The 25025-nt window shown below is 44.0% G+C and overlaps 1 protein-coding gene across 1 annotated transcript in view; it reads left to right on the top strand.

The window, feature by feature from the left end:
- VIT (vitrin) overlaps nucleotides 1–15409 on the top strand; it is a 55041-nt gene extending 39632 nt beyond the window's left edge. The window contains exons 14-19 of the mRNA XM_049831255.1: nucleotides 5414–5476; nucleotides 8229–8376; nucleotides 8578–8681; nucleotides 9198–9424; nucleotides 11465–11978; nucleotides 12573–15409. Of these exons, the coding sequence (XP_049687212.1) occupies nucleotides 5414–5476; nucleotides 8229–8376; nucleotides 8578–8681; nucleotides 9198–9424; nucleotides 11465–11978; nucleotides 12573–12751 (1235 nt within the window). The 3' untranslated portion in view covers nucleotides 12752–15409. The remainder of the gene's footprint in view (nucleotides 1–5413; nucleotides 5477–8228; nucleotides 8377–8577; nucleotides 8682–9197; nucleotides 9425–11464; nucleotides 11979–12572) is intronic.
- The last annotated feature ends 9616 nt before the right edge of the window (nucleotides 15410–25025 follow it).

The raw sequence follows: 25025 nt of genomic DNA, 5'->3' as shown, positions 1-25025 counted from the left end.
CTGATAAAAGTCTCATTTTAAGGAATAATTACAGTATTTAAAAGTATAAGCGAGGTATGTCATTTACATCTTAGTACTTAAAATTATTCTGTGCTTGCATCAGTCTTGAGTTCCTGCCTAAAGCAAGAGCAGAACAGATGAGCTCTGGAAAGAGTTGGCAGCTACACTGCAGGAAAGGGGTTCTAGCTACTGAAATCCATTTGTAAATAAGAAGGTATTTTGGGAATGCCACAGTTGGGAACACAGTCTAGAGCTGCAATCAGTGAAGAAGACAGATTATTCTGATATCAGTGTACTTAGGAAAGACATTCAGATAAGAAAAGGTGGGTTTAAGCCGAGTGTAGAGAATAATGAGCATCATTGAATTTTCTGACATTTTAGCCTTAAAAACTTACAATATGGAGATGACAACATTTTTATAAATACTGGTGAGTGAGGGGAAAAAAAATCCCCTACATTACATTTGTAGCAGGCTCAAGTAGCAATGAGACTAAGACTTGCACAACCCTTAATCAGAAGCAGTCACCAGCTGCAGATTCTATGTGTTCAATATTTAAGGGATCCCCTTCCTCAGGAATACTGAAAGCAGACTTACACAAACTACAGGCCAATTCGTGACAGCATACTCTCTCTCTTACGAGGGGCTGGACCATCCAATACAGGTTGCCTTTTCCATCACCAGTTTTGTTGCTCAAGAGGACTGACTGTGCTGGTGGCCCTTGTAAAGACTATTCCCTTGAACACTCAGCTTACCTCACAGCTGAGGCATGACTAATCCTTGCACTGGCTGTGACGAGCCGCATAGCCCATACGCATTAGCTTGCAAATCCAGTGTCAGCAGCGGTGGCTGTTGAGTCAAAATTTGCAGCGTCCCAAACATGAACAGATCTCCCTTCTCCAGCAGCGGCCATCTGAGCCGGAGGGAGGAAGTGTTTCTATCCTCTGAAGCTTAAGCCATCAGTGTGCTTACTGAGAGAAAGCTACAGCACTAGGGCCAGGGGTGCAGAGGGGTATTTTGAGGCAGAAAATGACAGATTGCATCAAATGCAATGAGAGCTTGGGCACGGGGGAAGGGATGTTGTATCAATAGTTTCTCAGCAGCTGAAGTGCCTGCGTAGACTCGTGTGATAAAGTCTGATGAATTCAGACTGTCACTTCAAAGGATTGGTTTCTGGCGTAGATGTAGTCACTGCTGTCTTACATAAATGAATGGGAAGTTTAATCAGCATGGACAGCTGTGACAATCAGTGAAGGGAACTTTAATTAGCATGGAGTAGACTGCCCATGCAGAGAGTTGAAATTCCCATGGCAATAAGAACATTAAATTGGAGTGGCAGAACAGGGTCACCCATAGAGACTGACCACCTCCCCAATTATTTGGGGAAGATTATTTGGTGGGTGACCTTATTGTTACACTAAGCACAAATCAGCCAGCTGACCCACAACCTTCAAGAACTGGTAATTGCACTGGCAAGTAAAAATGAAAAGTGCTGCATCACCTACACTTCAGTTTTCCATACCAACAAAGCTAATGTCAGCTGTATGCCTGGGTAAGGAATACAGGTTTTATTGGATGCAGATAAATGCATGAGGCAGATAACTATGAATTAGCTTCCCCGTAAAATTTAGTTGCTAACATGAGTGGCACATGTTAATATCTAATTTCACAACAGTGTTAAATCCACCTACTTTCTGTTCTGCAAATAAGGCAAGTGGGGAGAACTGCACATATGGGATACCAAGCTGGCACATGTGAGGTATGTGGTATGCAGGCTGCAGGATGAAGCATTGCTTTGGTCTATTACTGAAGAACTGTTATGTGCCCATCTAATTAAAGACTGTACTGGAATCCACACAGTCAGAAGGGCAAGCTGCCGACTATATCAGGTTTTAAAGAAAAAAACAAAATCATTCTCATCCATGTGGATGACAAAGAGAGCCTATGTACCGGTCCAGGCCATTGCTTCCTTTGTCTCTCTCATGTTGCCTGTAGCTTCTGCATCAGATAAACCCACCATAAGTCAGTGCTGCCAGCAAAAAAAGCCATCTTCCCTCCCAGCCACCCTCTACCCAGGCACCTGTGTGGCCAGAGGGTGAGCTGCATCAGGGAGCTGGTCCAGCCTATCATTAACTTTTTTCTTTCTCCCCAGTTTAACTCCGGCTCTTTCCGCCCTCTCCCTGTGTCCCACCGACACCAGGCAGGCACAGGAGCTGGTGGTGGGGCAGGAGCGGGCAGGAGGGCGCCTGGCAAGAGGAGGGCTCTGCTTTTGGGCAGTGGGGCTGGTTTGCACCACCTGAAAGCATCTGTGGGAATGTGCCTGCAGACATTTACACACAGGCAAAACAAGGGCAAAGAGGGGGCATTGCTAAATCATACTGGCGACTTTCCTCTCCTGGGTTTGGGAGGCCATGGCTGCTGGTGGAGCAGCAGGGTTGGCAGATGCGAGTGCACAGCCCAGGCTCAGCCTGCACGAAACACTTGGCCCTGTGGCCACTTCCTCCAAAGTGCTCTCCTGTGGCTCCCGCTCCTTTGCTTTACTTTGCCTGGCTGCTGAACTGCCCTCCTGTGCATTTATCCAAGGAGCAGCCACCGACACACACCAGCCCAAGCTCAAAATTCACTCTCCTTCTCTAACCCTCTCCTGTTTACCCTCCCTGCACCGCTGCTGCTTGCATCTCATGCTGCTGGCGTCTCCCCAGGTCACACTCGTGCTTCGCTGTGCCGTGCCTGCAGCTAGTGGGTTTTCTCCCATCAAGTATTTTCAGTTAAAATACTCCTCAGTCACCCACACCCCGCTGCTCCTCACATGGCAGAGGGTTTAATCTCTCATGAGCAGCACCTGCACCTGTACAGGATTTGCTTCATGCCCTTCCTCAGCCCAAAGGCAGATTTGGTTGCTGGCAGCGAGACTTTCAGGCCCGAGACAGGTCAGAAATGTTTGCTGCAGCAGATGTCACTGGACAGAGCTGTTCTGCGTCCCGCTCCGTTCCAGAAACGTCACTTTTCCTCAGTCAGGAGCCAGTGCCCGCCCTCATGCAGGGCTGCCCCAGCACCACCACCCTGCCTCCCCCTGCCAATGTCTCTCCCACCCCAAGGGCCTCCTGTGGGCAAGCGCACACCACCAGGAGCCCTCTCCCCTGTTCCTTGCCTGCGAGCTCATCCCAGGTGTGCAGAGGAGGGGCAAGACAAGAGGCACAAGCCAGCAACGTGCTGCACAACAGCTCCAGCCAGGAAGGATGAAGCCAGCTGGAAGTCTGGCTCGCCACCCCACCTTCGAAGGGGGCCAGCCTGCTCTGGCAGGAGAGGACCGGCTCCACTGACTGTGGGGGTGAGGCATTTCTGGCACAAAAGTCAGCATTGGGATGGGTGGAGAGCCCCTGTGCCCTTTCCAGAAAGCATCTGCTCCAAAGCTCGGGTAGGAGCACGGGGAAGCTGCAGACACGGTGTGCGCAGTGACAAAAAGCAACACCAGACCCGGGGCTGTCCTAACCCAGCCGGTCATAGCCCATAGCCAGGGAAATTCTCAAACAAAACACACAAAGAAATCACTAGCTCTTGCCATAAACAAGGCAGGGTTAATCTTTGTGTCCTTCACCTGTTTCATTCCTATGTGACCACATGGGCTCCTGTACAAGGCCAAGCCCAGTGCTCCAGCTAGCTTAGTGTCCTAGCTCTAGCGACAGGCAACAGCAGATGGCTGGGGACGAGCAAAGCGGAGGGAAATCACACAGTCCTGCCGTTAGCAGGTCTGTTTACTCCCTGCAGTAGAAACTTTCTACACTGGCAGCTGAATTTAAAAACAAGACACCAATGCAACCTTTCTGTCCCGTGAAGATGCTGCAGTGTGCTATAGCCTCCTGGCAGGGGTTCAGGCATCAGGTTGGCTTTACATTAGGCACTGCATACTCAGACTTAATACAAACTCGGCCTCTGACCCAAAACTACGCACCGCTTTCAGCATGCATGCGGAAGGACTCAAAGTAGTTGTATTTGCCCCTTATGAGGGGTGGATCATTAAGACATAACTGGAATGGAAGTGGGAGTGGTGATGCAGGGAGATGGAGCTGATATTTCCACCCATTTTCTTGGCTGTTTTCTGCGTTATTATGACTTGGTCAGTAATATGTTCAGCAACCAGTTTACGCAGTGCATATGCTCAGAGCTGTTGCACCTCCAGTCGTATTTAGGTGGTGACCTTCGCTGATGCCCCTTTGCCACCTGCTCTCTTTACATACGCTCTCATGCTTGGCTCGCTTGTAGCTGGTGGCTGCGGAGACACAAACTCTGTAGCACCTAGTAATTTCTCATCTTTTTCTATATTAAGCTCACATTTTCCAAAGTTACCTTTTTACTGTCTCTCTGAAGTCTGTAGTCTTTCTTCAACTTACTTGGTGATGGAGATTTAAGCCATTCTGCTGTTCTTTTGACCAACTGCTTCCTTGGTGAGCATTTGGTTTGGGGCTTGTCTGATAATTACTGTCTCTTCTGAGGATTATCCCAGCTAAATCCCCTTAATCTTGTCATGCTGTAGTGAAGAGAAACAGCTCTTTGCCCTTACTTGGGAGGGAGATGCTGTACTGTAGGAGATTCACCAGACATTCAAGTCATGAGCGAAGTTCAGCATTTTCAAACCTTCTGATGCCAGCCTGATGATGCTCTGTGAGTCAGCGCATCTCACAAGGATATAAACTCATATTCCCAAGGCTGCTACCATCCAAATATCTCAGCTGGGGCCTCAGCTAAAATCCACTAGCAACGCGTGAGACTGTTTCCCATGACTTGACTGTAGCTCTTTGCCACTATCTACCCTGTTTCTTTTGTACTTTCCAAAATAACCCCGTCCTCCAGGAGCACCTGAGGGGCTGTGGCTTGCATTGTTTCCCCAGCTGTAACATGGTGGGGTGAGTATCCATCCGTACCTTCCTCTCCAGACAGAAAAACAACATGCTAAATCTATCGCTTGTCTGCTTCCGACATTGTGCAGCTCATTGTAAAGCACAGGTGAAGCACGGCGAGCCAGCGGGGTGGCAGCGCCTGTTCTCTCAGGGGCAAAGCACTGGGAGGTCACCACCCCACACCATAGCCACCAGCCTCTGCACCTGAGGAACCCTCCACTTACACATGGTGCTCTCAAGCCCTTGCAGTGAGGGGACTGACTCACAAAGGGGAGTCAAAGTTGGTGCTTGGAGAGATTTTGGTGGCACTTCTAGAAATGCCTCCAGTCCCGTTTTATCCCAGAAGTGACGTAGGTGGAAAAAGGTAAGCTCCAAGGATGTGCTCCCCATCCTCTTTTCCCTCCCACGTCAATCCTCAGGCCAGGGGCACTCTGCAGCCACCCCCTTGCCTGCTTCCTTCCAGAGCGAGGGCAGCCACTGAGCCCACACCAATGGAGCCTTTCCTTCCTCTCTCTAGGCTTCAGTTCAAAGGAAGAATTGAATCCAAAGCCGCTGGAGTCCACCTCCCAGGGAAACCCAAGTATGTACTTCAGAATTAATTTCATAATTAAGCGTTACCAGTTTATTAATTACACATTGCTAGAATGCATTCAAATTAAAAAGCAAAAGGTAAGTTTTCAAGAAAGCCTAAAAAACTCACAGAATGCATTTTTCCCTTGCAGAGCAACAGGGAGCATTCTCCGCTGACCCCTCTCAAATACATAATTGGTTTTCGCTTCTACAGGGAAGGAAATAACAGCCAAGATTTAGCTTACCTGGGCAGGGAGATGGTGGCTGCTCACTGCTACCTTTTGCCGAGCAGTATCAGCTCCATGTTCTTGGGGCGCAGAGCTTCATTCGGGGACTTTGATGGTGGAGGACCAGCAAACCAGTGTGTTGCAGCCAGGGTTAGACGAGTGAGCCCTGCTGACCAGAGCAGGCTCCCGTGGCTATGCTGAGTGTGGGCACCCTTCCCCCAGCAGTGGGTGGGAGGGAAGGAAACCACCTGAGACGGGGACCCAGTGCCTGCCACAGCAAGGAGAGAGGGCATGCAGAGGGAGCATCAAGGATCCCTCAGTCCATGGATGGAGATGTAGGGTCCCCTGCTCTGAAAAGGAAATCTTCTACAGCCCTTTATAATTAAAGGAAGATTTGTCCATTAACTCATCCTTAGATGGGGCCCAGAGTAGAGGGAGAAAGAGAACGCAAGCTGTGAGTGGAGAGATAGGGTCATCTGCCCCCTCCTCATGGGAAACCGCCCTTGGAGAGGGCGCTTCACCCTCCCACCAGCGCCTGGGTCCTCTCTTGCCCATCCTCCAGCAGCTGAATGCTGTCTCTCGCAGAACTGGCATTTCAAGGACTCTTTACATTAACTACTGAACCAAATGTCTGTATATTCCCAGGCACGCCTCCTTATACTTAAAAGTATTTTTTTTCCCTACCAAAGGTGTCAAATACACCTAAAACTGATACAGAAATAACGGAAAGAAGAAGGAAAGGGGAAGGATCTGCCCTACAGACCCAATTGCACTGCAGGGAAAGCAGAGCTCAGTGTAGCAGACACAGGCAAGCACAGCCGCGTTTCCAGCAGTTGAACTGAGATAAGGCACACCAGAATCAAAACTCTCATCCCACTGATAACTTCTAGGACCATAAAAGCTGTAAGTCAGACCTTGCCTCCCTGCAAATCAGAAAGTGCTCAGCTCCCTACAGACTACCTTTTAGCCTGTGCTTTTGCAGAGTCCCACTAATATCCCAGCACCAAAGTACTTCTGTTGTCTGAATCCTCCCCCGAAATTAAGTCTGTATATAAGCGTATGTACATCTTTGCATGTCCAGACCCTACGGGCTAACAAACTCCCCAAACTACCCTCACATGGTGTAGCTCCCTTTGAAGGACAGGAAATTCAGGAAAACTTGGCCGTTAATTGAGGTATTATTTGTTGTGAGTTCCCGGCCTTGCCTCACGATCTGCTGTGAATGAACACGGTTCTCAGTCACGCTTCTATAATTCAGCATTATTAAAATTAGAAAAACAGACAGCTACAGGAGAAAAAATTGAAGGTAATGAGACGGGAGGCAGTTGCATAAGGCAGTAAGAACAATTGGCGCTTTGTAGCCTTCGGGCTACCTAATGATTAAAACACACTATTTTGGACAGTCTGATTGGTAGGAGGCATCATCGGAGGGAAACCAAGAGATGGGGATGACCCGGACGCCAGAGGGGGAAAAATGTTAATTAGCACTCTAGTTAAGCCAAATTTTGATCCCGCTCCTGGTTGCAGTCCAACTGATGAATGTTTTGCCACCAACTTGCAGAGATGTAAAAGCAGGCTGGCAGTGATTAAGACAGCATTTGCAGAAGCACCAAAATGAGGTTCATCTGTGTAATCAGAGGGAAGAGTTTGTTTGGGTGCAGGTGTAGCTTTTTGAGAATATTGCTTTCAGCCCAGAGAGGCAACACACAAACAGCACACTGCTGCTGCTGCACACACAGGTACAAGCCTACAGCTACGTGGGAAAAGAGCCCCCTGCTCACTCTGAACACACCAAGCAAAATCATCATCCCCAGTGTAAGCTCCAGCCCAGAATGAAGCTGCTGAATGGTTCTCATTCAGAAGCACAGAGCTGCCAGGATTGCTGTCAGCAGCTCCTTGAAGAGACCTCACAATGTCCTTAGCCCCAAGGCATATCCTGGGCATCACACATTTAGGGAACTGAGTGGGTCTTCTCTCCCTTCTGAGCAGCATTAACACAATATGTGAAGAACTGTTTCTGTTACATCTATTACATCAGTTAAGCCCACAAAAGCGTAACCAAGGAAATCCCTGTAGTCTGTGCTCTGCAGGTGGCCAGACCACAAAATCCAAGGGTCACATCTGGCTTTACAAACTCCCACCACCTCTGGGCTGTGAATAAAGCAGGCCAAGCCCAAGCCATGGCTCTGAGGGCACAGGACACGAGCCAGCTTGCTCCCGGTGTGGCTGACCTCTCCTCCCTAGCCCCCAAATGCAGTGCTCCCAGACTGACCCCTGGAGACAGCTTCTTGCTCTTTTGTTACCCAGCCGGGCTTGGATGTTGTGTGGGAGAAAATCATGCCAAGGACCATGTTTACCAATGAGCAGGACAATGAGCCCCCAGCTGTGACTTCTCCTTGTCAAAGGCTTTTTGGTAGAGCTTGCCCAGCAGGAAAAGTCACTGAATGCAGACTTTTCAGGCCTTTGCTTCTCACAAGAAGCACAGCTATAAGAAAGGACTAAAAATATTTTCCATGTTTCTGTGTCTCTCCTCAGATTGCAAGGTTGATTTGTCCTTCTTGATGGATGGGAGCTGGAGCATCGGTAAACGCCGCTTTCAGCTCCAGAAGCACTTCCTTGGTAATGTGGCTCAAGCCCTTGGCATCGGCAGCACTGGTCCTCTGATGGGAATCGTTCAGTACGGGTAAGAGCTTCTTGTGCAGCTACTCCCATTGCTGCGGGGCACAACTGCACACTCTGGCAGCTGTAGTTCCGCGGCTGATGCATGCTAAAGCTCTCCCTCCAGCTCATAATCAGGAACTGGGTAGCACGGATGGGTCCTAAAGCTTTTGTATTCTTGCATGCGAAGCAAGAAACTGACAGCTGCTCTCACCTCTTCTTTCAGCGATGACCCTTCCACAGAATTTAACTTAAAAACTTATGCCAACTCCAAGGACCTGAGAAACGCCATTGAGAAAATCCCACAGAAAGGTGGACTTTCCAATGTCGGTAGGTGATGGGGCTGCCTGCACGTTCTCAGCTCAGGGAGGGCTCCAGAGCCTGGGCTGTAGTGAGCCCACACCTCTTCACCGGGTACAGAGGCTGTGACTGAACGGTGCTCAGTGCTCGGGCAGGGCTAGCGAGGGGGTACCACTCTTCCCACTGTGACCTGCCTGCGTTGGTCCAGTATGCTGCAAGTCCATTGCAAGTGGACAGCATTTACCTTTCTCCTCGTCGCAGGTCCCACTGATGTGTTGGGGATCCTTGCTAACCCCCCTTTTCATCCCCAGCCCCTCTGGGGCGCAGGGAGTGGGCAGATGGCATTCAGTGCAGGAGGGCTCAGGAGGCACTGGCACCACCAGCAGCAACCTACCCTCCTGCTCGAACAGCCACACAAAGCACTCTCCCCTGCTCTCGGCAGGGCTCCAACACTTGAATCGTCCCTCTGCCTACCATTTCATGGGATATTATCAGGCAGAGTGCTTCCAGACCTGTAACTCATCCTCATTGCCTCTTTTATTCCAGGGAAGGCACTTTCCTTTGTTAACAAAAACTTCTTTTTGGATGCAAACGGAAACCGAGGTGGAGCACCCAATGTAGTTGTAGTGATTGTGGATGGTTGGCCAACTGACCGAGTGGAGGAGGCCTCCAGGCTGGCCAGAGAATCAGGGATCAACATTTTCTTTGTCACTATTGAAGCAGCTGCTGAAAGTGAGAAGCAGAACATCATCGAACCAAACTTTGTAGACAAGGTACTTACTGGGCTGGGCTCTGGCCAGGAGCTTGGCTCTGACTGCATTTTCCAAGCTGTTTCAATTCAGGGCACTTCCCTTTCCTTCTTACCACTTATGGTTATTTCTTGTCCTGCTTATACTGTCTTGAGGTCTCCTGTACAAAGAGCCAGGCAGCAATGCTGGTCAGAAAGGGGATGAAGTCTCTAACGTTCTGGTTTGAGACACATCATGGAGCAAATGACTTTTTACTAACTAACACTGGCACAAACGTGCAGTCATACAGACACAAGAGGTTTTCAAAAAATACAGTAGTGTGACAAAGCACAATTGCAGCCTAAGTTTTCCATGAGCCTCCTGCTGTGCGTCTCCCATGTGGCAAAGGCTGAGGAGCCCTGTCAGCATAACGTCAGTGCTGCATTTACAAACAGGTCCCATGCATGCAAATGTTGGGACACTCCCAACACAGGCACATCCCAGTTGTTCAGCTATACTGGATAACTCAAACATTTTGTTTCCACTGTTGATCTGATGCGGGTTATTTTTCTGTTATTTGCTTCTGCTGCTATGGACTTCATGGTAGCTCTTGGAGAGGGATTAAATCCCTGCCATGTGCAGCAAAAAAAGAGAACACAAACCTTGAACGATTTGTATTTGGCACTAACGGTAGCTGCCTGTTCAACAGTGCTTCAGGGCAAGCTGACACCCAGTTACAGCAGGAGGTATCTAGCAAACGCCAGACCAGGCTCGGCTCAGGAAGCAGGGTTAAGTTACCTGGTATTTTCAGAAAACAGATTCCCATCTGAGCCGTGTCACTCTGCCATGAAATAACCTCCCATGAGTTTCAGAGCTGCTCCCGAGAGCTGCACTGTCTCTGGTCAGCGTTAAATTGGATTGTAGTCTCATTTGCATTTAATGTTTTTAAAAGGGCAAAGCTACAGTGAGTCTCCGCAAACCTGCCAGGGACACGGCAGAAGTGGGAGTAGAGTGGGCTCAGAACAGGAAGGTAGAGAGGGAACACTGACTTGATACTGCTGCATCATAATACTAAAATAGCTGCAAGACAGTAAGAGCAAAGAGCAAGAGAGCAGGACATGGTGAGGAGCCCAGTCTGGTGGGAACTGCAACTCCCTTGCAGCTGTTAGGTTTTATGCAAGTCAAGACCAGGCACCAAGAAAACAGCGCCTCGGTCTTTTAAAGCACTCGCACACACACACAAAGTTGATAGATAAAGCCTGGCTTAACAAAACATGCTTACCCAGAGACCTGAGGCATTAGCATTTAAAAGGTGCTAAAGCCAAGGACAATCTGATCCAGCCTGTCCCCACCACTCCCCCCCCACCCCACGCTTTACTTCTCCCACTCCCTCCTCTGTTCCACCCTTATTTCCTACCCACACTCACCTGACTCCTGCAGATCTGCTCCCTACAAGTATCCAGTTATAAAAATTAATGATATTTTTTTTTTGCTATTTGGGCAAAGCCAGCACAATGGGGAATCTTTACGGGCTTTTTGCATTTTCACCAAAATTGCCTGGGTTTTTTTTCTGCTTAGAAGGGTATAAGCCAAGGATAACACAACTTCAGTCTCAGGTTTCTGTTCAAGGCAGTAGGGTTTGTCAAGCAGGCAAAACCTTCCTTGTTGCCCTAAACGACTGGAGCTGAAATTGCCACCTGGCAAACACACAGGCTCCCATAATGCCCACTGGAGCCACACTAACAGGAGCTCTGTGATTTGGAAGCTTTTTCTGCAAACAACATAACTCTTCTAAAAAAGCCTGACAGGTGGCAAACTTGCTTATTACATTTCTTTCACTACTGTAATACCAGCTCCATCCCACAGCTTTTAAAAAAACGGCAGGGAAAACTGTCTCATTACACAAGTATCCGTGATGTTCCATTGACATCATTTCCCAGGGAAGCAGATGGTGACTGGAAGAGAGGCCACTTCAGACTCCAGCATTGCTCTTTCCAGGAGCCTATCGTTACAATTCAGCTACATACCCCAGCTGAAACAGGTGGACTGAATTTCCATTGCATTCATCCTTGTGTTACCTTGCAGGCAGTGTGCAGGACAAACGGTTTCTATTCCATCAACGTGCCCAGCTGGTTCGGCCTACACAAGGTGGTCCAGCCCTTGGTGAAGCGGGTCTGCGACACCGATCGGCTGGTTTGCAGCAAGACCTGCCTCAATTCAGCCGACATCGGTTTCGTAATCGATGGCTCCAGCAGCGTTGGCACCAGCAACTTCCGCACAGTCCTCCAGTTTGTAGCCAACATCAGCAAGGAGTTTGAGATCTCCGACACTGACACCCGCATCGGAGCCGTTCAGTACACCTATGAGCAAAGGCTCGAGTTCAGCTTTGACAAGTACAGCACAAAGCAGGACGTGCTGAGTGCTATTAAAAGGATCAGTTACTGGAGTGGCGGGACCAGCACAGGAGCAGCCATCAGCTATGCATCAGAACAGCTGTTCAGCAAATCCAAACCCAACAAAAGAAAGATCATGATTCTCATTACAGATGGCAGGTCTTATGATGATGTCAGAGTGCCGGCCATGGCAGCTCACCGAAACGGTAAGCTCTTCTATGGCTACCTGCTCTCCCTACATGCCTCAGCATTTATCCAGGTCAGAGAAATGCAGTTTGCTATGATTTGAAGGCACTAGATGAAACTTTATGAAGGAAGAGTAGCACCTCACCCTGGGGTCTCACTGAGCTCTAACAAGAACAGCATCTGTTTAATATCTGAATAAGGAACTTAAAAAAAAAAAATCACATAAATCTAGCAAAATGCAGCTATGTCTAGGAGATATCAGGTGATTTCTACAGTCTTAGTAACACATGAAGCCTCCTTTGGCTTTCCAGTCAGGATAGTCATACATCTTCCAACACAACTGTAAGGCATTTGCATTGGAACAAGAATGTGTTGTTCAGACCCAGGGCAGAAGCTTTACTATTGTTTGAACCTTTTTGCTGTTGGCAAAAGGTACTTCCAAAACACAAACTACACCTTTCCTCCTATTGAAAATACCATTTTTATACAGACAGAGAGCACTGCAAATCACTGCCCACATTTTTGTAGCCTGGCAACTACGTTTGCAGTATTGGTCTTATATTTAATGCAATGACAACTTTGATGCTCATTCTAAACTCTGGGTTTCTTTCCAGGAGTTATAGCTTACTCCGTGGGAGTTGCTTGGGCAGCCCAAGATGAACTGGAAGCCATCGCAACAGACCCCGATAAGGAGCATTCCTTCTTTGTGGATGAATTTGACAACCTCTACCGCTTTGTTAATCAGCTCATCCAAAATATTTGCACAGAATTTAATTCCCAGCCATGGAATTGATGGACTTGAGCAAGGCAGGACCCTTGGGCACCATGCTGAAGGCACGCCAAGTGCCACAGGAGTAATGCCAGCCCTCAGTTCAAGAAATACTGGAGGTGTTTTTCTCTGGCACTTTCCAGTCAGCAAGGCTGATTGCAGCTCTGTCCCTATGCATGATAAAAGCTCTATGTAGATGGGGGTTTTTTGTTTTTTTTTTTCCTTGCAGGCTTCAGAAACTCTGATTTAGATGGGTAGCAAAACAGGCAGTAAACATGGAGGAAATAACTGGAGCTGTTTGAAAAGCTGCTTCCAGTATAGCGCCCTGGCTTGTCTGATTCCCACCCTTGGGCACACACAAGCTCCTTAAAATGTACCACCTGCTTCCTGAAGTGGCCAGGTCCCTTCAGGGAGCAGCCATGCTGTTCAGCTGCTGTGGCAGAAGCACCTCCATGTGGCATTGCCCACCAGACGACACCCAGGTCAGGGCTGAAGTACCAGACACTTTTTTTGGGGGGAGACACAACTCAAATTTGAGTACCTTTTTAAAAGCAAGCACTCTCTCCATAAAGCTGTCTTGCCAGCAAGTTAAGCTTCAGCTACTGTAAACTCAAGCATTGAGATTTATCCAAACCCAGAGACTGGAAAGCAAGTCCCAAGCTGTGGGACCCTACAACTGTTTGTCAAGTCCAATAAAGCCCCAAATCCACAAAGCAGCCAACACGCATGAACTGGAATCTTGTCTCCTACAGCACGGCATTAACGTTTGATTTTGAGAAGTGTCTTGTCCCCTTAGCTCTCTTGCTCTGCTCTTGTGAGGCTCAAGGCCTGCAGGACCACGGGAGAGCTGCCAAGAGGAAGAGACTCTGAGAAAAGCTGTGGGTTTAAGTTGCTCCAATCAGAAAAGCATTTGAGACCCATTTGTTAAACCACAGCTCAGAATAGCTTACAGCAGTCTCTAGTGTGAGGAGAGCTATTCAAGAGCCATTAACAGGATTTAAGAGGGAATTATCTGAAGTTCTGTATTACACAACAGCAAAAGCAGCATTTCCAGCATTCACAGATACACTCTCCCAAATTTGGGATTGATTTCTGGTTTATGGATTGATTTCACAATGAACCAACTACAGCCCCGGATTATTCAAAACACACAGTTGTTTCTTAAGTGAAGGACTAGCCATATCACTAGTCAGTAGGGGAGTAGTGACACATTAATTGGAAATATTACTGAAGTAGCTAAAAAATTACCAATTAAGTAAGCATAATGCAAACTAACGAGAACAGCAGATTCTGCATGATCTACCTGGTGTGGTAACATAAGCCAGGCTGGGGTCCTCTCAAGAGGCTGTCGAAACCAATCCTGGATGAAATAGTTTTACACAGAGAAGGTTCAGATTTTCCTCTCAGAACAAACATGCAGTTCCAGCTTTAACATCATCAATACAATAATCAATCAATATAATAATGCTACCCAGACAGAAGATGCAGGGCACTGACAGCTTCCAAAAAAAAGCAAAACAAAGACAAATTATATTTGTATGCAGAGTTTTTAACACTAATCTGTGCTGCTGCACTTCCACAGCAACAGCTTCTTGGCTTGAAAAAAGTAAAGATTAAGAAAAGAGAGTTAGGTAGAAGCAGAGCAACCCCCGATACCCCCATCTCCTGACCCACCTCCCTCACTACCATTCTGCTGAAAGCATTGTTCTCCGTCAACAAGGGACATTACATGGGCTGGACAAAACTCAAAACCATAAACTGAATTTACTGGGGACTTCAGACACCAGATTTACTGTCTGAAGACCTGTTTGCTTGGGGTTTAATTTGGGGCTAGCTGAGAAAAAGGCCTACGTCTTAACTTTTAGCTACTCTTAATATTGTGGTTTAATTTTTAATGCAATGGCTTACCACCACATATTGTTTTCCCTACTGGCCGTATTCTTGCAGCACAGAAGACTGGTACTCTGCAGAGACTCCCCAATGTTTCGCTTGTGCTCTACTGAAAGCACAGCACAGACATTAGGAAAGCACAGACAGCCAGACATTAGGAACAGTTAAACCCACATGTGTCTTTAGGATATGCATTTTAATTTCTTCCAAAAGCTTAAACTTCAAGCAATGACAGTGACCTTTCAAATGCTCTTTCAGAGGGAAGTTGCACAGATATCTTCTGTGTCAAGCATTTAGAAAGGGCACTTCATGATCTGTTGTTGCTTAAATGGTTTTATCTTAAGGCTAAAGAACAATGATGGCACTCGGTTGCCAATGTGCATTTTTATTAACTTCTCAGGATGATATTGAAATTGTTGGATCTCAAAGTGTGAAAGAGGTTTAATGTTTAATCTGACTCTCCACTAAACTTAGATGTCCTGCTCATAAACACTGTAAACTTAAGCGTAAGCCTCAAAACTTGTAAGAATACACCCTTCCATTAGCAGAAGCGAGGGGATCAGCACAGAACACACTCCTCTTAGCCTTTTCCTTTCATAGCAATCGAAATACTTTCCATCTACTAAAGTCTCTAAATACTGTTTTATTAAAAACCAAGATAACTTACGTATAAATCTTCATAAATATTTGTGGGGGTACATTTGTTTGAAGAAAGCAGCAGAACTCCTTCTGTAATATATACAAGGTATTTTGAGCTTATCAATACAAGTTGCTGTATCTTTTGCAATAAAATTGTCCCAAAGGCATATGCAGTACATGTCACCTCATATACGGTTAAAAAATAAACACCAAATATGGTTCATACCATTTTAGTTTCTGAAACACACCTGGGGTTCTTGCTAGGTTATGGAAGACCTAGCAAGGTTGGCAAAGCCCCAGGTGTTTCAATGTTGTCCTTTTAACATGCTCAGCTGAAAAAAACCTGAGAGTGAGCTAGCAGAGGAAGGACCACCAAATGAGCTATCAGAGGAAACAGTCATTCAAGCAGTCTAATGGCTGAAAGGCATCAAAATCATATGTACTTTCCCAAGTCTGCAAGATCACATCTTAGTCAGAAACAGACTTCTTTTGAAGCTGAAAAAAAATTAACACAGTCTCTACACACTTTCTAGATGCAGGGCTGAATCAGAAAAGGATCTAGACATCCAGACGCGTGATGCTGGGCCACTTAGTTTCAGATGCCTGACCAGTGCAGTGGAACCTGCCCTCTGGCTGAGGCATCCCAAAAAAGGTCACCAAAGGGTTGGAATTGGAGGCAGGCTGCCAGCCAGGGCTGGGATCTCTCTGAACTAGACACTGGATACATAGCCAGAAAGGGGTTGTCTGATCACCCTCTTCCTAGGAAATAAGCATCTTTGCACTCAGGAGTTGGGCTAGTGGCTCACCACTGCTCAGCAATCACAGTGCAGAACTCTCACCTGGAAGTAAATACCAACATGCATGCTCTGGAAGCCTTGGGGGAGCTCAATGACAGCACCTCCTGCCTCTAACTCCAGCATTAGCTACTCACATTCTGGGTGCAATTCAAAGTTAAACCATCTCTTCAGAGAGAGGTAACTCAAAGTCCTGCTTCCCAGCGGTATCTTACCTTGCTGGTCCAGAAGTGGGACACTTGGCACCTCTGCTGTCACTGTGCCACCCTGCACAGAAGGCATCACCTGCTGTGAGCACCCTCCGGCTCCTCAGCTGCTGCTGGTTCAGCTAGAGGAGGGTTTCCACATGGCAGCTGCTGAATTTTGCTTTTCTGACAGATAGGCTTCCCCTTCCTTCTCACATTCCGCCCCCCACAGCTCTCCAGTATCCATTCCGCCCCCCACAGCTCTCCAGTACATGAGGGGAACCATTCCAGTGACCAGAAAAAGCCCTGGGGTTAAGCATCCCGACAGGTCCTCAGTGGATTTAACACCCTACCTGTAAACTCCACAGAAAATTATCCGCATTATCTACTTGGCAAGTCAAATCAAGCCGTAAATATCAGAAATATTACCTAGACACCAAATACCAAGTCAGTCTTCTGTGGCATACATACCTTAAATTACTTCATGGTTGAACAAAGTCACTCACTCTCTATCATTCTTCTAGTTATTTTTCGCTGCCCATCAGCAACGTTACAGAAACAAGTTGATCCCTTTTCCATTCCCATCTCAGTTTTATAAGTCTTAAGACAGTACCAGGCCATCTACATTTGCTAAATCACCTACATACTGAAAACATTGCAGGTGTACATCTATATAGCTGAGTGCCTCAAATTCCTCAAAGTAGTCTTTCTTTTCCTTGTTAAAAACTTAAACTGAGGGGTATCACAGGTTTTAGCACTGCATCAGCTACATCACTCACAATCAGCTGTCAGTCATACTGGATGGCAAGAGACACAAGTGTTATTTTTTTTAACACCAGCTTAACCCCTTCTCCGATTTCTAATACTCTGTTAATGCGGTTGAAGAACTCCAACACTCATACATAGAAATTACTTCTTTTTAAGCACAAAGAGAAATGGTAGTTAAAGTTTCACAATAGGGCCAAAAAGAATATACTCACTTTTCTCACACCCAAATCATTATGGGGACATGTCTTGTTCATAGGCAGGGTCACTCCTACATTGTTTGTGAAATCTTCTTCCTCCCTACCTCAGGAATCTTCTACTGACCCTCTCTGGAGGCAGAATACTGGCGTGAATGCAATTGTAATGACATTTCATAAAGCAATTCCTCCTTTCCTACGAGGAGGGAAGATGAGGAGGACTAAATCAGAAGGGTTATTTTACTTACCAAGGAGATGAGAACTTCGCTTATCCCACCTACAAGCTTAGAAAAAACAGGATGGACTTGCTAACAAGTTGTTCTGCTCAGTTCTGTGTAGATTCCCATACCACCCCCTCAACAGTGCCGTTCTGAGCATCTTCCTGTAGCAAAGCGACTGCCATCTGTGATGTGTGGTTTGCTCTCCCTCATCCTCTCCCCAAGGACAGAACCATGCACTTATTTTTATGCTAAATATATGTTCTCCCCAAGAAGCGCACCACGTTTCGCTGCGATCGATGCACCGCTGACAGACCAGCTCCTGCGCAACAGCACTGTACTCACTCTGCATGCCTGTTCACCCCGCGAAGATACTGGGGACCGTGTGCCTAAGCGCATGGAAAGATGTATGGTGCCAACAGTGCCAAGATGGCAGAGCAGTACAAAACCGAGACATATGGAGAACAGAAAAACAGACACTACTGTGAATGGTAAGACGTTGCACAGTTCAAAAAGGAAGTTCGCATGAAGTTACCCCATGCCCCTCCATACGCGTGTCTAGTTGTTCTAGTCTGAATGCACTTCCCCCTCCTAGCACACACTCCAAGAGTACAAACATCTTGTGATAGAACACAGAATTATGAACACAATACAAAAATGTTGAAAAATAGTATTTATTAGCACCCAATTTACATAATTATATGGTACAAATGACACTTACTTGCTGCTGTAACATTAAAGCTGCTCTTAAAAACCATTGCTTATTTCTGGAAGTCCACGTGATTTTGCTCAGCACAGAATGCGGGTACAGTATACAGCTACCCCACTTCACTACTGTCATACCAATACAAATATCTGCATGGTTACCTCAATGTGGTCTCGTTTTAAACGGCACACTAACATAAGAAGATCTATATAACTTCAATGACAAAATATTTACTTCACTTATTCAGGCAAATGAATGTAGCTTTAACTAGAACCTATCCAAGAAGTTTCACAAAATACGAATTGCAGTGAAAAAGAGAAAATTCAGGGCTGCAGTTGAGCACCTCAAAAAATATACTGGTGTATTTCAAAATAATCTCCCTCTGAATTTTCTATCTTTGCCATTTTAGATATTTAGGATTTTAAAGTATTGAATTTTACTAAGAAGTTTAATAGTGTGTGTTTGAAGAAGCATTTGCATTTAAAGCAAAAATTTATACTTCTTATAATAAATGCTTATGAAATCTTTGGAGAACAAATCACTTTTTCACTTTTCTTATGTCCCATGATTAAGAAGCCTTTCTGAAATTATGAAATACATTAAATTTATGGATGCTTACTCCCAAGAAAACTATTTCCTTCACAAGTTCGAAAACAGAATTTCTCACTTAAAATAACATTCACTTTTGTAAGACAGTAGCATTTAAACAAGGTAATTTGGTGGTACTCAAATTCTGACACAGCCTTGTACTGAGCCATACACAAAAACTAACAAGCAGACTATTTCTCAACGAGTAGGTATTTCTCATTTGGATCCACCACTCTGCAAGACACTTGAAGCCCAACATTGTTTCAAAGTAGTCATTCAAAACTGGTGTGCAAAATCATAACCTCCGCATAATTCTGAAGGGGAGTCTTAATTTCCTTTAGCTGTTTATGTATCGGTCACAGTAGCCTTTTCGTATCAACTATCTGTCATGGAAATGACCCCAAACAGAAGAGGAGCAACTGTAATTACTAGCATTTAAGTGGTTATCACCTGTGGTATCTTCTCCAAAAGAGAACTGTCGGGTAACTCTAAAGTTCAATAGTTATTCTTGTAGAGAGGAAAAAAAAAAGTAAATTAATATAAGCAACAAAGAAAATCCAAACTATGGTCCATAAGGCAAGGAAATTTGTCTTTTTTAACCTGACGGTTTCTTTTAAAAGAAACCAATTGAAGATATTTATATGAAATACAATGCAGGTAGCTGATAGGCTGACAAATACCAACAGAAAATCTTAGAGCAACAACAGTCTTCTCATCATGGGTTTTCTTCTACAAGTTTTTTCAGATGCATGATTCAAGGAAAACATAGCACAAGACCACTTTTCAGTCTGCTTGGGCTATAAAGGTACAAGAAATGATTAGCTAACATGCTCAGTTTGAATTTCCAGAAAAAGTGCTAACACATACGAGACAATTTTCAAAACCTATGTATGTTTGTAAATGTCTGATTGCAAGGAAACAATTCTAGGAGCCACACATCTGAAAACAAGCTACATCCAAAAAGCACTGTATCTTGATGACAGGAAGAATAAAAAAATAAATTCTTAATGGAAAAATATTAGCTTGAAGTCCATCGTTTATCCCTTATACAATGTTTTTGGCTGCTTTTTGTAAGTAATCCAAAAATAATGAAAATATTTGGCTTGGCAACAAGTTATCCCCTCCCTTTCAGAATAGTACAAATCCAGCTGCATAAATCTTTTCTCAGTGTCCCAGTCTAATACTCTGGTGTGAGGACCAAGGGTTTCTTGAAACAGCAAGGAAGTAATTTTGGGAGCCTGCAATTCAAACTGAGGGAATGCAAGCAGACCAGGCTTGAGGACTGTGTCAACGCAAGGCTTTGAGCAGCTTAAAAGCACACGTGCAGGCATGGTTTAAACGTGGGTGTGATCTCCCAGGATCACAGTGTGGCTTGGCAGCAGGAGCAGGGCGAAACTAGTTTAACACACAATACTACAAACCAGACTTAATCAGGAAGAAACTTGGGCTAAAAAACATATATTATTAAATGCCTTTTTAGCTCAGCCATAGTTTGGATTTTGTCACCTAGCAACAAATCTCTCCTGACAATGAACCAGTGCAGACCCACAAATTGTACTATTCAACTGGATTTACACCTTCTGTAGTGGAATTCAGCTTCTCAAAAACATGTTAAATGATACAGCACTTCCTAAGTTTTCACAACAGACTACAGAGCAGCAAAATTAAGTCAGCAGGTGGGGTAAAGAGATAAATCAGTACAATTAAATGAACTGTGAATAAGGAGGTACAAATCAGCCTTTTGGTGGTGGGAGGAGTAGGGCTGAAGCTGAAACCCCACCAGCCTTCAAAGAACACTTTAAGAGAAAATCAATAGTCCTTTATGAAATTTACCCTGCAATGACACTCCACTGCAGGTTAGATTTTAAGATTCTCAGAAAATACAGCCTAAAGGAGGATTGCAGTGGGAAGATAAAAAACAAATATCAAAAGGATAGATAACCTGCACAACAGGTATGTTCATTAGCACAGGCAGAGACATAATTTTAAAGGTCTTATTTCCCACCATCCTCCCTCCTGGGATTAGTCCCACCAGCTGAACAAGAGCACTTGCCTGAGCAAGGACTATTTACACAAAGGTCATCCTAGTCCCCCCCCAGCTGCCCAGGTGTTTGTTCATTTGCTCTATTGTATGTAATACTATCTTCTACAATATGGGTTATTTCTTGTAAAACACCCCCTGTATAGCTGGATGGATTAACACTATGGTTTTCATCGGTTTCTCTGCTGCTCAGTAGAAACATTGTGGTCCTTTCGACTAGCAGTTTACAGGCCATTCATTGCAGTAATGGTGTTTGTCTCTAAGCTTAAAGACACTGAGGATCAGTCAAGACTGTTCACCTATTGTAACCCTCTTCAACTAAATACATTATCGACTTAGATAAAATATTCTCAATGCCTTCATGTCCTTATGGAAAAAGAGAGCTTCCTGAAACATCTGAGTGGTTTTTTTCAGAGAAATCTTTGCTTCCTTTCTGTTACTTGATACTAACACCTATGCTGAGCATCCCTACGATGCTCACCAACAGCAGATGCCCAAGAAAACTCAATTACCATGTCAAAGATTGCAACATTGGTTTGTGTAAGTGGTTTACTACCATATTCTCATTTCTTCATTCTTAACAGTGTAGTCTGAAATAATTTCCACTAAACAGCCACAAATTTCATAATTATTTTAAATGCCATATTATAAGCAGCATCATGTTTTCACAGTTATTTCCATGAATCTTATCAGCTCACCCATAAGAAAACTGAAAGACATACATACTAACCGAGTCACAAATTACCTGGAACCACTGGTCCTGTACACATCTCCTTTGTATGAGAAAGTACTGAAGGAGTATTTTTTACAGAATGGGCTATTTAATGTGAAGTGAGTCATACAGTTGACACTGTATGTAATATATATTAAATATGTAGATTATGACCAAAAAAAAAAAAAAAGAATAAGAAACAAGCCTAAAATTTTACTCCGCTTCCCAAATTTTGTGAGTTTGGTTCAATACTAACGGACATCATGACACAATGTCTTAGTCCTGCAATGTTGTTTTTAAATAAATGTTTATACAGAAACAAAAGAGTAGTCTCACTACAGTGTCCAAGGAACTTATCTTTGCATAACTGAGTCCCCAACATGAAGACAATGTTAACAGAAGAGTAAGTTCTGTTCTTAGAATTTAAGTAATAAGCTATAACAAATCTCTTGCCATCTCCTCATCTAAAGTGACATAGTTTTGAAATTTGAACAATCTCCACCTTTTACTTTGACACAAGAGTGCATAATTTGGAATATGGATATATACTAGATTTTATCCTTCGTACAACCTGCAACCAACTGACAAATTAATAAACCTGAAGAATCATTATGGGAAAGCCTTGATAACCTTGTTACTCTAACCTTTTAATATTTTCTCCTTTGTGATACCATCGGGCTAAACTCTGCACTGCTCCCCAGCCAATTTCTCCCATGATGACACCAGTCACATGGAGGGCACATCCGTTCTGGCCATTTAACCCACTACCTCTCTCCTACAGGGTACAGCAAAGGGTCTCCCTGCTTCCCTCGCTGTTCAGCACACAATCAAAATGACCGCTGCCTACAGATCTTCAAAGTAAAAATACAAATAATCTCATTTCCAATACTCCCATGCTGCAGAAATTACTTAATAGATTGCAAACCTGATGCTTCAGCAAAGAGGACTCCAGGAAGAACACTGCTATACTCTCTTGTACAGGCACAGGGACAACCACAATGTCTGCATTTTCTTCCTTAACTCAACCCACATTACTAGGTTTTACTAGGTTTACTAGATATTTCACATAGGTGTCAATTAGGCTCCCTAGGACAGTCTGCAAAGACACTGCCAAACCACAGCCTGCAAACGCTTCCAAATACAGATCTTTAAAGGCATTAAAACAAACCCCAAACCTGCTTATCTGATGGCTATGCCTGCTTTTTAATTTTTTGTTTCCTTTGCGATGGACTAACACTTCTGCCAATCAAACACTGCTCAAATGACACATCAGTTTATGGAAATTGCTGCTCCCCAAAATTACATTGTTAAAACATGAGGAAGGAGGTGGGGAAAGGGAACATCTGTGATCAAACAGGTGTACTGAAAAAAGGTGGTGTAACTAAGTCCTTTATCTCATACATTTATTCAGAAGGAGAAGTTTCTGGTTACTTTAAATTCACATCTGCAAAATGGTGTTGTATGACCTAATCACAAAGCTGTAGGGTGAACATCACACACTTGCTCAAACACATTACATATGGGACTGCTTTAACATAACATTATTTGAAAACATATGGCCTAACATATAACCTACAGTACATGGCATATAGTTCTACAGGCTTCTTGCTAAAGAACATATTTTATCAAAATAAAGATGAATGAGATCCCAAAATATTCTTTGGGTGATTTTCTTACAAGTAGTAAAATCTTTTACATGGTATGTCTAAAGTTTTCTCTTTGAGGCACAAAAAAAATATGCAGACACTAGGATTTTGTAAGAGTGAAGAAAATGTTTTCCACAATATAATTATATCTAGAGCTTCTTCCAGCTCCAAATCATTTTGTGCAAGCATTTTGGTAACTGAATCAAATATGTGAAAGCAAACAGCACAGTGAAGTAAATTAGAAATAAAAATGAGAGTATTTAAACCTAGTGAATGAATTTTCAACATATGGAAGGATTGAAAATTCTCCCATTAAATTAGTTAGTAAAACCAAAATCAGTAGCACAGGCTAATATACAAAAAAAGATTATACGAGTCAACCATTAAAAAATGTACCATGTAAATTAGATATCGGAAAAATAGTAAAATCAGTAGCACAGGCTAACATACACAAAAAATTATGAGTTAACCATTAAAAAATGTACCATGTAAATTAGATATTGGAAGAATAGTAACAGTAAAATGCCATATACTGATGTTGCACAAAAATGCTTTTTTGCAAGAATAAGCCTCAGGTCCAGTTTTGTTTACATCTTCAACAGATATATGTATCACATTCATGAAGTTACCAATTACATTGAACCAGGAAGAACTGCACATAAAAGGGAAAAAAATAAAAATAATTTAGTGCCCTCAGAGCTCAGAAGTTCCAAGCTTATAAAACCCAGGATAATCATGAAACAGGAATTAAGTATCTAGCTGCAAAAGAATCATAACAACATACTGAAAGTGAAGAAGAAACTTAAGAAGCAACAATGCTCAAAGTTATTTAAAACAGTTTTCAGAAATAAATATGATTCGGGTTTGTGAGACATTAGCCAGAAGACCAAAAGTTTGGTCTTCCTACACAAAAGCATCATGTTGGAGGAAAAAAAAAAATCCAAACAAACAAAACCCACACTTAACAGATGACCTTCAGACTAAGTCCAACAAATCATCCATGTGGAATGGTGTTGTAGGCACCAAGCTATGGAAAACTGAGCTAGAAAACTGAAAACGAGAAAAAGTTGTGTAAAAAAAGCAGACTACAAAATAGCTTGAAGAAAGTGGAAAGGAATGGAAATATACAGTTAGAACCAGTGCGTGCCTGCAGGTTCCAAATTACAAAGGTGATGAGGAATATGTAAAATGGCACAAAACATGGCTTAGAATACTGGCATGAAGTGACAAAAAAGAACTACTAAACATCACGTAAATCCTCCTGTCAGTGAGATGTAAGTGTTGAAATAATCTTCGAAAGCAAGCCTAATTGTTTAGAACATACATAAAACCTCACTGGCCAAGACAATATTAAAATGCACAAGTTTACAACCCTGCTTTAGCAAGCAGATGGACTAGAAAACCTAAATAATTTTTTCATCCCTAACTCCTATGATGATGTTCAGAAGATCTGACAGGCTCATGCACAATACCCTGCAGTCCTACAAGTATGTGAGCAAGTACAGTAAAAAGACATTGACATCGATTATGAAGACCAGCACAAAAATATATATACTCCACAACCTCTTTGTAAGGCTACATTTGTTTTGTTTTGATTTTTTAAAGGCACCTCATCCTCTAGCTATTGCCAGCTTTAAAAAAAAAAAATTAAAAAAAAAAAATCACTTTTCCATTTGAGCAAGAGCTCAATAGTGAGAAGGAAATATCTTTCAATTCACATTTCAACAGCCACTTCTTACATTCGAATTGTAATCAGAATGACAGTCTTTAAAAACAAGCATGCCGGCCTATTAGTTTTATGTACAGCAATTTAAACAACTGTAACTACATATTGTATTGTGTAAGCAAAAGCACAACATTCATTTCATACTCACACCATTACGCTTTGTATACACAAACTCAAGAGAACTCTTAATA

The sequence above is a fragment of the Accipiter gentilis genome, chromosome 28, assembly GCF_929443795.1.
Source record: "Accipiter gentilis chromosome 28, bAccGen1.1, whole genome shotgun sequence".
Classification (NCBI taxonomy): Eukaryota; Metazoa; Chordata; class Aves; order Accipitriformes; family Accipitridae; genus Astur; species Astur gentilis.
Note: the sequence above shows the minus strand (reverse complement) of the source record. Positions and strands in the feature narration are given on the sequence as shown.